Source organism: Globicephala melas, chromosome 13 (assembly GCF_963455315.2).
Source record: "Globicephala melas chromosome 13, mGloMel1.2, whole genome shotgun sequence".
Classification (NCBI taxonomy): domain Eukaryota; kingdom Metazoa; phylum Chordata; class Mammalia; order Artiodactyla; family Delphinidae; genus Globicephala; species Globicephala melas.
This window is the reverse complement of record NC_083326.1, coordinates 66,415,403-66,430,212: the sequence shown is the minus strand read 5'-3', so window position 1 is coordinate 66,430,212 and position 14,810 is coordinate 66,415,403. Positions and strand designations below refer to the sequence as shown.

The 14,810-nt window shown below is 42.9% G+C and overlaps 2 protein-coding genes and 1 pseudogene across 6 annotated transcripts in view; 2 read left to right on the top strand and 1 right to left on the bottom strand.

Annotated features, from left to right (window-relative positions):
• Positions 1 to 4,212, bottom strand: part of MORC2 (MORC family CW-type zinc finger 2) — a 41,595-nt gene extending 37,383 nt beyond the window's left edge. For 2 of the 5 annotated variants that reach the window (XM_060311145.2, XM_060311144.2), the window contains exon 1: positions 2,935 to 4,212. Coding sequence is in view for 4 of the 5 variants with exons in the window: in XM_060311144.2 (XP_060167127.1) it covers positions 2,935 to 3,002 (68 nt within the window). In the remaining variant the exon portion in view is untranslated. The remainder of the gene's footprint in view (positions 1 to 2,934) is intronic. The other 3 variants (XM_030860819.3, XM_030860824.2, XM_030860823.3) reach the window with 2 other exon arrangements.
• LOC115855484 (small ribosomal subunit protein eS27-like) lies at positions 1,681 to 1,927 on the top strand (annotated as a pseudogene).
• Positions 3,525 to 14,387, top strand: TUG1 (taurine up-regulated 1). The gene is made up of 6 exons (XM_060310132.1): positions 3,525 to 3,546; positions 3,776 to 4,046; positions 4,147 to 4,274; positions 4,483 to 6,870; positions 8,241 to 8,954; positions 10,640 to 14,387. The coding sequence occupies exons 1-4, from the start codon at positions 3,525 to 3,527 to the stop codon at positions 4,941 to 4,943; spliced, it is 882 nt and encodes a 293-aa protein (XP_060166115.1). The 3' UTR covers positions 4,944 to 6,870; positions 8,241 to 8,954; positions 10,640 to 14,387.
• The last annotated feature ends 423 nt before the right edge of the window (positions 14,388 to 14,810 follow it).

The window sequence follows — 14,810 nt, the reverse complement described above, 5'->3', positions numbered from 1 at the left end:
TGTCACCATTTATTCAATATTTACTGTGAACCATATGGGAACTAATTACCTTATAAACATTATTTTACATAATTCTCATAAACATTGTCAGATTAGCCCCATTTTGTACATGAAGAAACTGAGGCTCAGATAAGTTGACCTACCCAAGGGCACAGCCAGGAAGCAGTCAAACATAAGTTCGGCTGGCTCCCAAGCCCATGCTCTTTTTACTGCACCACACTGATTTCTATCCTGGACTCTGCTAAATGGGAGATAAAGGGTCACTTTTTTCACAATTCAATATGGCAATATTGTAGATGTCAGACACCCTAAAATGGTCGTTTTTTTTTTTTTTAATTAGAATAAAGCAGAAGGCAAGTCCTCCCTTCTCCAAAGGTAACACTGCATCATTTAACCCAGAGGAGATATATCTACCTTCATTACAATTAACAAGTCACATTTTATGAAAATTAAAAATCTGTTTCCTCTAGAAATGAACTTCCAGTCAAGTCACAATAAAGAAAGGTCCTGAAATTGGCTACAAACCAAAAACTTATCTAGGTGTTCGGGGGTTCATATTTTCTTCTGGCAGGACTGGACACATTCAGAAGTAAACAACTTCTAAGGTGTGATCCAGGTAATAAATTCCAGAGCTTCCAAAATGATACATCCAACCCTCAAAATGCTTATGCAAGCAAGTGGTTCCAATTCAACACGATAAGTCAAATTCCCAGAAAATTCTCCAATTTCAAACAAGTGACTCAACTGAGGTTCAATTCTTTGCCTTTGCTCTGTTCTATTAACAAACTATAAAATAGCAAAAGAAATACAGAGAAATATCCCAGAATCCTCAAATAAAAGGTTCGAGATAAACTAAAATTGAAGACTTTTAAAGTGGTAAGTAAACCCTCTGCTGTATAGACAAGGAAACAAAGTAAAACTGACTACAGTAGGAGGTCTTGCCTAATGGTTAAAAGCACTAACCATGTGGCCAGATAAATCTTACTGCCTTCAATCTTGGTGCCTTACATCTGCCACTTAGCAGCTGTGTAACCTTTCGCATGTAACTTAATCTCTTTGAGCCTCAGTCTCCTCAAATGCAAAATAGGAATAACCCTTATTCCAGTAGGGCTGCTATAAAGATTACTTTAGACCATGTTTAAAAGTGACTGGCATGAAGCAATTAACTGTTGTTACTATCATTTTATCATCAAATAAAGTCTTTGGGGAAGCTGGAACAACCTAGTTTCTGAACTCTCGTTATGGTCTTCCAAGAATATCAGTGTTTTGGCCCCTCATTCCAAAATTCACAACTGAATTTAACAAACACAAGCATCTGTGAACATCTAAGTGGCCTTCCACTACTTGTTCTTAACGTGGCAGTTCAAATACACAAAAGGATACTAAAGGATACTGCCCTTGGCTATACTATGAGCTAGATGGGTATAACCTTTGATCAGAGACCTTATCTAGCTGGATTTCAGATTCATTATCCACAGCTTGAGAATTCACCTAGGTGACTCTGCAATACCTACTTAAACACTCTAGTTCAGTAAGAATCTTCCTAAACAAAACAAAACCAGGTTCTCATTTGGCAACTCGCTTCACTACTCAGAAAATTTTGATTTCCTCTATAGGAAAAACAGCAAACAAAAAAATTACAGACGTCCTTTCCAACAGTGATGGCCTCCCCACAAGATCATGCCTCTCACAAAGGATCTCCTTCATCCCTCTCCAGAAAAGAGGAAACACAAGACGAAGCACCTGGTGCAGAGCCTCAATTCCTATTTCATGGACGTGAAATGCCCAGGATGCTATAAAAATCACCATCTTTAGCCATGCACAAACAGTAGTTTTGTGTGTCGGCTACTCTACTGTCCTCTGTCAGCCTACAGGAGGAAAAGCAAGGCTTACGGAAGAATGCTCCTTCAGACGGAAGCGGCACTAAAAGCCCCCAGAATCAAGATGAATGGGAAACCATCCCAATAAACATATTTTGGATTAAAAAAAAAAATTACAGACGTTATCACAAATATGTGGTTCTTTCCCGTAAAAGGCTAAGTTATTGTACTATTACTAGATAACTGAAGTCTATGTTCTCAACCCTGAAGGTGGTTCTTCTGAACTCTGGGCCATTGATTTAGCTGCTCGCCACCTCTCCAGGTACCAAAATGAGAAAATACTTACCTTCATCTCAAAAGTGCCAAATGAATGTACTAAAGGACTAAATAGTTATACCCCCCACTGCATCACTTCCAAAAGAGTGGGCATAAGGATTAACCCTAAAACATTCCAGACCAATGTGGAGTGATGGTAATCTCCTCACAAACTCAAGAACTATGAACACAGTATGTGTCCAATGATTTGCATACATTTTGGGGAAAGGCTATTTAAATCACGGGTTTAACCAAGTGATCACTTCCTGCTTAGCATAAAAAACTACAGTGGATGAGGATGAATTTCCCAGAAAAATAAAACCAACTGTTTTCTGGGGAAAAAATTTCTTCTCACAAGTTGCCATTTAAACGTCTTCATTCCTTTTTTTTTTCTTTTTTCCTTCTTAGAAAGAAAAGACTTGTTAGAAGCCAACTGTTTTGGCTGTTGTCACCAAAGAGAAGAAGGAGTTGATACTAGAATAGTCCAACTTTTGGCGATCCAAAGAACAGTACTTGTTGGATTCCTATCAAACACTTGAATGAAACAACTCAATATACTGACTTCAAGGAGCTAGCTTGCATTTGATCAAATAAATTTTGATCCAATAAAGGAAGATCATATTCTTCTGGATTAGCAACAAACATTTCACTGATCTCAGTTCTTCCATAAAGAGTTCAAGACTCATCCAGTGACACATCCCAAAAAGTAAAAATGCAAAATTTTCTGGGAAAAGGATTTCCATATTAATATCAAGCAACGAGTTATCAGTGATCTCAGTGGCACCTATAGGATACTTACGAATTTGTGTGTAGATAGTCAAACGTTAGCTGAGCTCGATTCAGACTGCTGTAATTTGTGAAAGCCATGAGTGCAATGAGGTCTCCAGTTCTTTACCCACTAACTGGGAACTATAAGCTTACAATGGAACAGATTTTTCAGGATTCCTTCCAGTAAAGGTTTGGTAAATCTGTGCTCCTTAGTTAAACAAGGTTACCTAGTATTTAACCAAGATATATTCAAAAAGATGTCTAAAACAAAAATCGATTTCTCCTTTACATTTTTTTTAATCTTCTCAATGACTATGATGTAATATCTTGGAACTACGTCATAAACGTGTAGTCTTAAGGAGCTTCAGCGTTAATTTGCGACAGTTCACGGAGTGGAATGTGGTTGGTCCTTGAGTAGATGATACTGGAGTTGGTGTTTCAATTACTGCTCCATCTTCATGTTCTTCGAGCCTTTTTTTGTTGTTGTTCCTCTAAATTTCCTGTGAGGAAATTTACCAATCCGGAAATTTAGCAACTTCAGTCATAAAACTGGACAACCACCCATGTCTTCGCCATCAATGATCCCAGGATCCTTAAATTAGCCCCAGACTGGTGACCACGATGTTGATGAAGTGCATATGGCGTTAGTTCCGGCTTCACCACCTCCTAACTGAAAGATCTCCTAAGCGCTGAAGACCGATTTCTGTTTTCAAAGCCCGGACCAAACCTAGCTTGCTGTGTGCCCCAATTTCGTCAGGGTAGTGGGTCAAATTACCTCACAATGACCCACTAAGTAGCCACAGAATTGACCCGCCCAAATTAACTCAGGCGGGCCGCGCCCCTCCCCCACTTCCCTCAGACACCGGCCTCAGCCTCTAAGGCCCTGACTGGGCCTCGGTCCCGTGGTCTCCTCCTCACGGAGGAGTTAGTCCCAGCTTTCAAGGCCCGGATCGAGGACAGTGGCGAGCGCACCACCCGACCGGGCGTTGCCCGGCGCTCACAGCTGCCTTTGTCCCTCCCCACGGAATTGGAACCCAACAACCGCAGCGCGCTCTTGGAACCATGTGCTGCCGCCGCCTCCGCCTCCGCCGCTGCCGCCGCCGCCGCGAAACCAGCCGCCCGCGCGCCGCTTTGGATGAGATGGTGATTGGACTCAGCACCACAAACTTCGGCGTTTAGGGCTGCTCCGCCGCCGCTGCCGCTGCCGCCTCTGCCACCTCAGCCACCGCTTTGTCTCCGCCAGTGCACACAACCCGGGCCGCCTCGCGCACTCCCCGACGCCCCAAGCCCCCGAGGCCTCCGCGGCGCACTCGGCCAATCACAGAGCCGCCCCTCCTCCCGCCCCCGCCCTGATGCGAAGCCTCCTGATTGGTGGGTAGCGTGTCTCCACGTGACCGGATTTTGTTAGCCGGGCACTCCCCTGTCACGTGAGTGCGCGCGCCTCTCTTCCTGCTTTCTTGACCCTCTCCGCCATTTAAAGAAACAGTACCGGGGGCGGGCCGAGCGACGCAGCCGGGACGGCAGCTGCGGCGCGGACCGGAGGAGCCATCTTGTCTCGTCGCCGGGGAGTCAGGCCCCTAACTCGAAGAAGCCCTGGCGCGCCCTCCCCCCCTTCCCGGTCTGGTAGGGCGAAGGAGCGGGCGCGCGGTCGATCGAGCGATCGGTTGGCGGCTCTTTCTCCTGCTCTGGCATCCAGCTCTTGGGGCGCAGGCCCGGCCGCCGCGGCGCGCGCCCGGTGGCCGTTGGCGCTCGCGCCGCGTCTTTCTTCTTGTACGCAGAACTCGGGCGGCGGCCTATGCGTTTGCGATTCGACGAGGAGTCGTCCGGGTGGTCGGCGGTGGCGGGCAGCTGCTCCGCCCCGCTCCCGGGGAGGCGGCGGGATTTGGCGCGGCCGGGGAAGCTGGGGTGGCCGGGGCCGGCCTGGAGGCCTGGCGCCACCCTTCGGGGCCTGCAAGGACCCAGTTGGGCGGGCAGGAGGGGGCCGGGGGATGGTTGGTGGTGGGCTTCCTACTTTGCCTTTTTCTCCTTATGCCGCCTTAGTGAGGGGCGGGAGCTCTGGCGGCAGCTCCGGGGTGGAGAGACAAGCTCCGGAGTCGGAAGAGCTGGGTTTGCTTCCGGGCCTAGCCACCAGCTGGCCGAGTGACCTTAGGCAAGTCACTTGGTAATTTGTCTGCGCCTCAGTTTCCTCCTCTATCAACGTTTGTGGGGTTGAAAGCGCTTTGTAAACTATAAAGCGTCGGTGAATGTAAGGGATGATTATTGTTCGTAATGGTTGGCTTTTTTGTTTGTTTTGAGTTGTAAGAAAACTTAGCAATTGTCCAATCCTTGGATTTTGAACCTGGGAACCTTGGATTGGAGTTGGATATTCCCAAATTCCCTGAAATCGTGTGCAAAAATTAGTGGGAATATGTATTTTAGGGGAATGAGGATCCATCGGCAGCAAGTTTTCAGAGGGGGCTGTGACCCAGAATAGTTAAGAACCACAATTCACTTGCCACAAGGAGGAAACTGAGGCCTAGATGTCATTCGGGACCCATCACAACCAATTTGAAGCCCCTGTTGAATCCCTGGGATATGTGAGCTGTTCTATGCATAGTGGGTATTCGGGGTTAGACCACTCCACTGCTTGGCTTCTATTCTGAGTCTTTTCACCATGGGTTGCCTGAAAGGTGGCTGACGCATATGGTACAGTGGCACCCAATATAAAGCAGCTAAAAGTAGGAGTGGATGTGTTCTCTAGTATCAAGAAGCCTGTTTAATCTTTGGCCCAACAACTTTTTATTTTCTGGTGCCTGACTACCTTTCTGTTTCATTGACCATTTTCCATGACCATGGCTGCCATCCGTTACTTGCTCCTATTTTATATTCTTAGTTTGTGTGGTTGGTAGTGAGCAGGCTTATTTTTAAATGGTGCTGCCAAGTCCAGCTAATTAATGGTGCAGGTGGATTTTTAGCAAGCTGGCTGACTGGAACAAACGGAACCAGGCATGGAATTCCTGAAGATGTTTGGGGGTTTGTCTTTATTAATTGAAGGTTAACATTCTCTGAAAAGTTTTGTTAGAACGTCTGCTGAACCTCAAAATCAGTAGATTGCAAGTGTTTCAAACCTACCTTTCCCCCCTGCTTCCGGCCTGCTTTGTATTCTCTTTGCTTGCAAGTGTGTTACTAAGATGGCCAAAATGCCAGTTTTTGCTTCTTTGTTAATTGTCAGCTGCTTTTATCAAATTCCAGGCCATTATCCAGCAAACACTATAGAAATGTTTGAACACTTGGATTTCAAACATTTTCAATTTGTGGAGTGGTGCTTACCAGTGGTACAGTTCTAAGCAAGCAAACACAAACCCACTTAAGTGTTTTGTTTGTTAGGTGTTAGCCGGTTCTGCTATTTAATACAAACATCTGGGAAAAAAATCAATTGACTATTACCTTTACCTAGAGGGCAAAGACAAAGGATCTCAATTCCAGAGGAGTGACTGTTTTGGAGAAAGATGTGTTGGTCTTTTAGCTCTTTTGTAATTAAATCTGGATGTACCTCAAAAGAATCTTAAGACTGTGGTGATAAGATGCTTTCCTCAGGAGAAAGGAGGAAAAAAACAACTGGAACTCAAAGCTTGAAATTCTGTGACAAAACATGAGCTGTCCAGGATAGGAGGTTGAAAGTGTTTCACTACAGCGTTCTGCTCTCGCTGGAACAGATGTCCTTCGGTGTAGTCACGGCGTGGACTCCAGATTTCCAGATTTTCAAGAACTGGATCTGGGACCTGGAAGAGATTATCAAGATGTGACAGGAACTTGGGAGCTGGATTTTTTTATTTTTGAATTTGGGGACTGTTTTCCTCGCTTAGAGAAAAGAGACAATGACTGAGCAAACACTGCCACCAGCGCTATTACTGGGAATTCGGAGACCTGAATTTTCGCCACACTCTCAGTGCAAACTCTGGCGATGCTCCACCCACAGTGAACTACGGTACTTGCCATTTTCCAAAATGCCTTATTCTTTACCATCTCTGCACTTTTGTTTGTGCTCTCTTCTCTACCCTGGAATGCCTTCCTCCGCTTCTTCACCTATCAAAACTGCCATTTATTCAGTATCCAACTCAGATGCTCTTTCCTTCATGAATTTCCTAACTTTAGGCAGAAATGATCTTTTTTAAGTTTTATAATGTGCTGTTATATATCTTTTATCTATATTTGTATACAAGTAGCTTATAAAGTCCTTTCTTGCATGCATTAGCTCTCTCCAGATAGCAAGCCCCGTGAAAGCAAGGGCTTTGTCTTGGGAATCTTTGCCCAGACATTACCACATATGATGAAGCATTAGTAAAAAGAAGGAATTTAGAGAACAGGCGATCTCAGAATAAGCACTCAATAAATGTTTGCTTAGTTGCTGTGTGATAACCTAATTACTCCTGATTAGGGAAAAAGTCACTAGTTTTGGGCCATGTCTCTTCCTTTATTTCATACTTTATTATTTTTTAATTCTAACTTTAAAAAGACTTAGGGAGGGGCTTCCCTGGTGGCGCGGTGGTTGGGAGTCCGCCTGCCAATGCAGGGGACACGGGTTCGTGCCCCAGTCCAGGAAGATCCCACATGCCACGGAGCAGCTGGGCCTGTGAGCCATGGCCGCTGAGCCTGCATGTCCAGAGCCTGTGCTTCGCAATGGGAGAGGCCACAACAGTGAGAGGCCCGCGTACCGCAAAAAAAAAAAAAAAGACTTAGGGAGCCCTCAAATATAAAGAGAAACTGCTCTGCTGCATAGGGTATTACAGAGGGGTGCAAGGGCCAGGGCCTTATTCCCTGCGTACCTTATTCTCTTGCACTCAGGATGGAATCTTATGAAAATGTAATTAAGGATAGCTTTTACAAATACAAGACCATAAGACAATTTGTGAAAGGCATTGGAAAGGAAGAACAACAGTATCTCCTTTGCTTTGCTTTGGTGTTGGTATATAAAATTAAATCCAGTTCTCATACCACCTTTGGAGCCACTTCTTTCTCCACCAACCACTGCCCAGCAACCTGAATACAATCAAATTACTACCCCAAAGTATGAGACTTGGGGCAGTTCCTATTTGCTGCTTCCCAAGACAGTTTGTCCTCAAGAGTCAGGAAACAGTCTTTACCAGAGAACTCTTTCTGTTCTTATCATCACTGATCGTTAATCATAAGGCTTTTTTCCCCCATTTATCATCTGTCAGCTTCTAAGCCATGCTTGTCAAGAATTAGTATCCGTCAAGCAGCTGATGTGCTGACAGCAGCCCCATCCCAGTGTTAGAGTCCTTTCTTTGTAATTCCAAGCATTTGTTATCTTATATGTTTTGTCCCTCTCCCCTCCAGTCCTGTGCCTCCTGGTTGCCGAGTGTTCACCTGGACCGTCTGACCACCTTTGTGCTATTCCATCAGCCTACAGATCTGGTACCTGGATTTTTGCCCATGGTGATTCTACCACCTTACTACTGAAGAAGACATCATTCCAGTGGACCACTGTGACCCAGGAGGCATCCAGCAAATCATCATGATGTGGCCTTCACCTCCACTCCTGTCCTGTTCTACCGAGATTCAACACAGCCCTTTGTAGTGAAGTCAAACTCCTCAAGCCAAATAGCTGAAGCTATTTTATCACAACAAAGGCTGTTTGTTCCATGAGTGTGCATTTCGTTTCTTCAGTTAAAGCCTTCAGAGACACATAATAAATTTGGACCAGGGGATTTTTAGTTATCAGCACTGTCTGAAGAATGGCAACATCTTTTTGAGAACCACATTGGACCATGCCCCACTATCTTAAATGATTGAAATTCAGGAAGTATCTAATCTGGACCCCATTCTTTTTCCATGTCAAATGTGTAGTAACCTACTGAATGAGCAAGCAGATATTCTGACCCATTGGGATTAAAACAAAGGCACAGTGAACTCACAGCATCTTCTTTGGGATTACTCAGGAACCAGAACTTTTCACACAAATGTAAGAAATTCTACCAAGGAATCCCTTTACCTAACAGCATCTCACAAAGCTCCAATCAGATTCCAGAAAAGGCCTCTTGATACATCCAGGTAGAACCTATATGGTAATCCCTTATGTTTATATAGCACTTTACAGTTTCAAAGCACTTTTACATGCATTAATCTCAATTATCAAATAACACAAATTATAATCCCTTTTTGCAAATGAGGAAATGGAAATTTAAAAGGTTATCCAAGGTGACACAGCTACAAAGTGGTAGAGGCCAGGCCTTCTGACTCCTAGTCCAGTTCTCTCCTTGGAATTAACTTAGCCTCTGTTTTACCCAGTGTTAAAATAACTGGAGAGTGGGAACCCCAGAAAAGTTTCCAACTTCCTGATCTGGTGCCCTCAATCAGTCAGGATGTCATATATGTAATCTTGTGATAGCTGTACCTAGACCAGAATTCCAATACAGCATCTCTGACGTTTAGGAGTAGACTGTTTCCATGGTGGTAGACTGTCCAGTCAACAAAGAAAATGTTTATTTGACAGCAAGATTACCCATTATGAAACACAGAGGTGCTTTTGGATCTTTCATCCATCTTCATGGTCTTCCCAAAGATGGCCTAGTTGATTGGAGATCCCTGTTTATATCATGTCTTTTTTTTTTTTTTTTTTAATTCTTACTAATATTCCTGGACACCAAGATCTACCTGTGGTCCTCTATCCCCAAACTAATATTTACATAGAATGAGCCATCAATTTTTTTAGAACAGTACTGTTCATATATATGTGTGTGTGTATGTATATATTTGATATACACATATAATATATATCATAGAGCTTCTGTAGTCCAGTAAGGTGGTAAAATACTGTAAATGTGTCCCCTTCCCTGATTCATAATGCAGTGTAGTGTATTAAAGGATCTCAGAAGGCTTGCTGTAAAGAGCCTCATTTAGCTGTTTGGTCCAGTGTGTCCTAAGTTTAATCAAGCACAGAAAGTTATTTTTGCAGCATTCCTTTTAGTGGAATGGGAAAACTGCTCTAAAGCAGTATAGCCAGTGCTTCCTGACTGCCAACAGATTACCCTGGAGACCCAGGAATAAACAGCATCTTTGAAACCCCCCCCTTTTTATGCCTTGTCAATAACTACTTGAATTAGTATGTCTTCCTCATCTGAGAGCCCCACATCTTGACAGTTACCTTTATTTTCTGTCAAAGGAACCTCTAGAAGATTTGTGGGGATACATGGGATGGGGATGAGGGAGTTAATTCTGCCACAAAATTAGATGAATTCCATGACATTCAGCAATATACTTTTCTGTCCTTAGAATTGTGCTGTAAATCTAGTTTAAGGGAATTGCATCTCAGGTGGGTGAGGAGACTGGGAAGGGAAGGGAGGAGGAGAATAGAGAAAAGGGGGAGGAGGGGTGAGAAGGAGATATTTTCTTAGGATTTGAGTGTGGCCCACTGAGATCTTAATAATACTTGAAGAGAAGTCATCCAGCCAGGGAATTTTTGAAATAATATTAACAAAGAAATGAATGCATTTTGCAGCTGTATGCTGACTGCAAAACCCCCAGCACTATTGTCACTTAAAACCAATAGCCTTGTTCTCTGATAGTCACTTACAAGCCCAATTTCAGACAATCTGAATTTGTAGCAGACTTGAATGTTAACTTCATTTTGTAATGTGGCCCACATTAGGGAAAGAATAAATAGGAAAACACCTTGGCTTACCACAGGCTTTGCTCACACAGTTTCTGGTTTCTGTGACCTATTTTTTGTATTTCAGCATTTTGTGAACAACTTATTCTTAGATCATTGGTTTTCCAAAGGCTTTGTGGCCATGAAGCCCTTTGAATGAAAACTTTATGGAAGCCCAGAGTAAAAGTGAAGCTGCTCTGGAGGAAGCAGAAGTGGGGGCCCTGAAACCTGCCACAAGCATCTTACTTTACCACCATGGTGACACCTAAGGAGACTTCTTTACAACAACTAGAATTCTTCAGAACACAGTTTGAAAACCACTGCCCTAGACAACAGTATGTTCAACCTGAATGGCATTCTGTTCTGTACCTCTACCCAACACCATCCATGTTCAGTTGATGCTGAACACTCTTAGGAATACTACCGTGGGCAAACTCAGAAAAGTACAAGAAGATGGGCATATCTTTGCCCCCCAGAGTAGTCATATGGGCCGAAAGTGGTATCAAATGGACCTAGAGTAATAGCCCTCTACCTACAGATGGACTTCCAGTGATTCCTGGATTTGATATAGCCAGAGAGCAATTCATACATACTCTACACTGACAAACCCCCTTACCCAGCTTCTTTCACAAACACCAGATGCTCTAGTGGTACTTGAAATACATGACCTTGAAGTCATGTGCCAGGTATTGAAGCTGATGCTGAAGTTGATGTCTCATTGAGGCCATATTAGAGCAACTGTACATTGGACCGCCCATCCTCAGCCATGGTACTCTACTTCATGTGCAAGGGATAACGATAAACTGAAAGCAGAATTCAAAGACTGGCAACATTACCTAAAAGGGTACCTGGTTATTATTCATCTTCTCAGACTATGTCACTATCACTCAGCCAGTGGCAGTTACACTACTTCTTGGTTTTTATTCAGTTTAACTGCTCTTTCCAGGATAAATGAGCTAATAACCTTTGAAAAATCGCTAAAACAATTCCTCAGTCACTGGCACATCTGCCTAGCCTCCAAAATTAAGAATGCTCAGCTCTAACTACATGTAATATCTGATCCACAAGGGACAATCTCTGAACATCCTTTCTCATCTGTGTGATTTAAAATGTGACCATTTCGAAAATTTTCTTCCAGCCAAGAGAGATTTTAAGATGGGTGTTTTGATGTCTGGTACCATCAGCTGTTGATGTTAATGATGTGCGGAGGTAGGCCTTTTGACCAGGCCATGATAGCTTACTTGGTGGGCATCTCAAATTGCATATCATCTACCTTTTGCTGGAAATGTAGACTGACTTGAAATCTCCAAAGCCTGCAGCTAAAGATTTTATCAATAGACTCAAGAGCTTCCTGCTGCTTCTTCCTAATGTCACAAGACCACAGTCCCCTGTCCTTGTGGATGTTTTCATGGAATTTCATCTGTCTCAGTACTATTGTTTTACACTGAATCAGAGTGGCTGACTTCATTCCTTGTCATGAAATACTCTCAGGTATTAAGACAACTTACCTGTTCAGGAGGGATTTGATTCATGAACTCCTCCCAGACCAGATCATGTAGAACAAGTAGACTTTGATTTGTGCCATGAGAAAAGTCTCATTTCTTCAGAGTCAACTTAAGGGCCCGCTGTCCTCAGCTACTTTAACGAATGCACTGGTTAAATGTTGGAAATGTTTCTTTATATCTTTTGTCTCTTATCCTCTAGACTAATTGTGATTATGAGTCAGTCTACAAATCATCAAACAAGGCCTAAGTCTGGTTACTCTATACTGCTCACCCTCAACAAATAAAATCTGATGACTGGCCTGCTTGTATATACAACTGTTATCTGTAAAGAAGAAATTATCTACAAGCTTAGATTTTCTATTGCCTTCAAAATGTCAGCTCGATTTTCTTTTTCTCCTGTACTTGACCGAAAAAGACATTGATCTACACTGGCAGTCATTCCCTTTAATCCTGTCAAAATGAGGGACTAAAGGTAAAGATGATCATCTGTTCAAGAGTCTGATGTACACTGTGTATAAGAATTGATGGTGGAAAAAGCGTAAAACTCAAACCTAGTATCTTACTATCTCCATGCCTCAGATCTCATCTTTCAGCAGTACCATTCAACCAGTCTGAGGCCTTGACTTGTTGATAAGATGATTCTCAGAGATGGGCTGAGTTACAGAAGATGGAGACTTGATTACCAAAGAAAGTAGGGCCAACCTTGATGAACCTGGCTCTCCCAACCCTATCACTCCCAGATGTAGCATAGACTCCTAAACAGAACCTCAAGTCTGGATTAAGGAGATAGCCTTCTGAGCTGAAAGTTCTTGGGCAGATGAGCAGGAAAATGAAAGTTGCTGTACCTGACTGGCCCTTTAAGATCAGAAAATTGTATCCAGAATAAATGCTGTGGATTAACCCTGGAATACTCAGGGTTAAAACTAATGTACAGAGTTTTGATATTAAACTGCCTGTTCTTCTAGATCATAGCCTGGCTATTGATATGGCTGGCCCTGCTGAAAGTACCTTACTTGCCTATTTACCTGACACAGCCCTTGCCTGCTTTTTTGACATATTGCTGCAATCAGACTGGCTGTCCTTGAGAAGACTATAGCTGATCTCGGTCTACCTTATACCCAGTTCCACCAAGAGGTTTTGAACAGAAGCAGCCTGCACCTCACCCACCAGGACTTAATGTTCACAACAGGAAGGACCATGCTGTATACTCTTTGACCAGCAGCTTTTTTTTTTTTTTTGTAACTGCAGAGTCAGCCTCTATGCCTATATATATTAGCTCATTTTCAGCACTTGGGACCCTTTCTACCAGATCTGAAAGAGCAGAGCAGATTGAAGTCACTGTCCATTGCTCTGTTCTACGGTAATACAGAGATGAATCTGATTTGCCGGTACTCACAGAAATGTACCAGTTCAACCTGGCAAAAGACTTAAAGGAACGTAAGAACACTTTTCCACTGAGCTTAAAATTTACCACTGACTTGATGAGCGTCACAGAACTATTTGCCAGTGGGAGGCTGGTTGTCCTGCTTCATGTCAGCAAGACAGTTGGGCTCTCAAACTCACGACCACTGAGTTTACTTACATTGAAACTCTATTGTATCATCCAGAGTGTGCTATTGGACATGATTATTCCATTCAAATGGATTACAAGCCTCCTGAGTAGAAGACAAACTTACTCCTCATGATTTTTAGAAGACAAACTTACTCCTCATGATTTTTTCCAGAATACATTTATTGTCAAGGAAGGAACAATGCCAGCTGTTACCATACAATTTTATGAGCAGAGATTAAACTTTTTCAGTATCTGGTCTTACTATTGACATCAGTTGTTTTTGATTGACCAGCATCAATTCCATCCCTTTGCAACAACTCCCTGATGTTTCTTGGAACCTCCTCTCCTTCTTTTCAGTCCATGTGGTTCAATCTGACCTAATCTTAGGTTTCATGGGTGGACATGTAATTCAGACCTGATCAATCAGCACAGTCCATCTCCTTGGCCATAGTGATTGGTTCAGGAATGGTCGTTTGATTCAAGCTGGTCCAGTGATACCCAACCCTAAGAGTTTAGTGAACTGTGGAGGAGAAGCTCAGAAGCTCTACTGAGGTTGCTTAGCTCTGTAGGATGAAAAGCTCAGACCAACAGGGCCCACCATATCAAATGAGCCAGTCAAAGAATGAAGCCAGTACAGAGGAAAGCAGAGCCAAATGTTGGAGAGACTTGAGTCCTGATGACAATGTTTGTGCCCCTGGATCCAACCGTGCCTGAAGCAAGTATATCCCCTGGACTTTTCAGTTATGTGAACCAATAAATGCCCTTCTTTGCTTAAGTTACTTTGAGTTGGGTTTCTATTACTTGAAATTGAGTCCTAATATTACTACTATCTACCAATAGCAAAACTTGACAGATCCAAATGCTAAACTACAGGTCAAGGCCACACTGAAATTATTTTCCAATCCAGAATATAAAATGGAACAGGAACTGACAATGTTTAGGTTATTACAGAAGCATAAAAATTAATTACATGGTAGAAAAATATACAAAGAAAAACTATCAGCAAAGAATTGATTACATAATACATGGTTCAGCCATATAAGAAAATCTACATGTCTGTTAAAATAAATAAAATACATTTATTGTGTATGGGCATGGAAAAATGGCCATGATTCACTAAGTGAAACAAACCATTGCTAGAAAAATGTGTACTATGAACTCATTTTAAAATTTATGTGTTTATGTTCATAATGCATAGAAAA

Coding starts and splice junctions, on each gene's coding strand:
- TUG1 (XM_060310132.1), top strand. CDS start 3,525: ATGTTGATGAAGTGCATATGGC. Junction 3,547..3,775: donor GTTGATGAAGTGCATATGGC/GTTAGTTCCGGC, acceptor CACCGGCCTCAG/CCTCTAAGGCCCTGACTGGG. Junction 4,275..4,482: donor GATGCGAAGCCTCCTGATTG/GTGGGTAGCGTG, acceptor AGTCAGGCCCCT/AACTCGAAGAAGCCCTGGCG.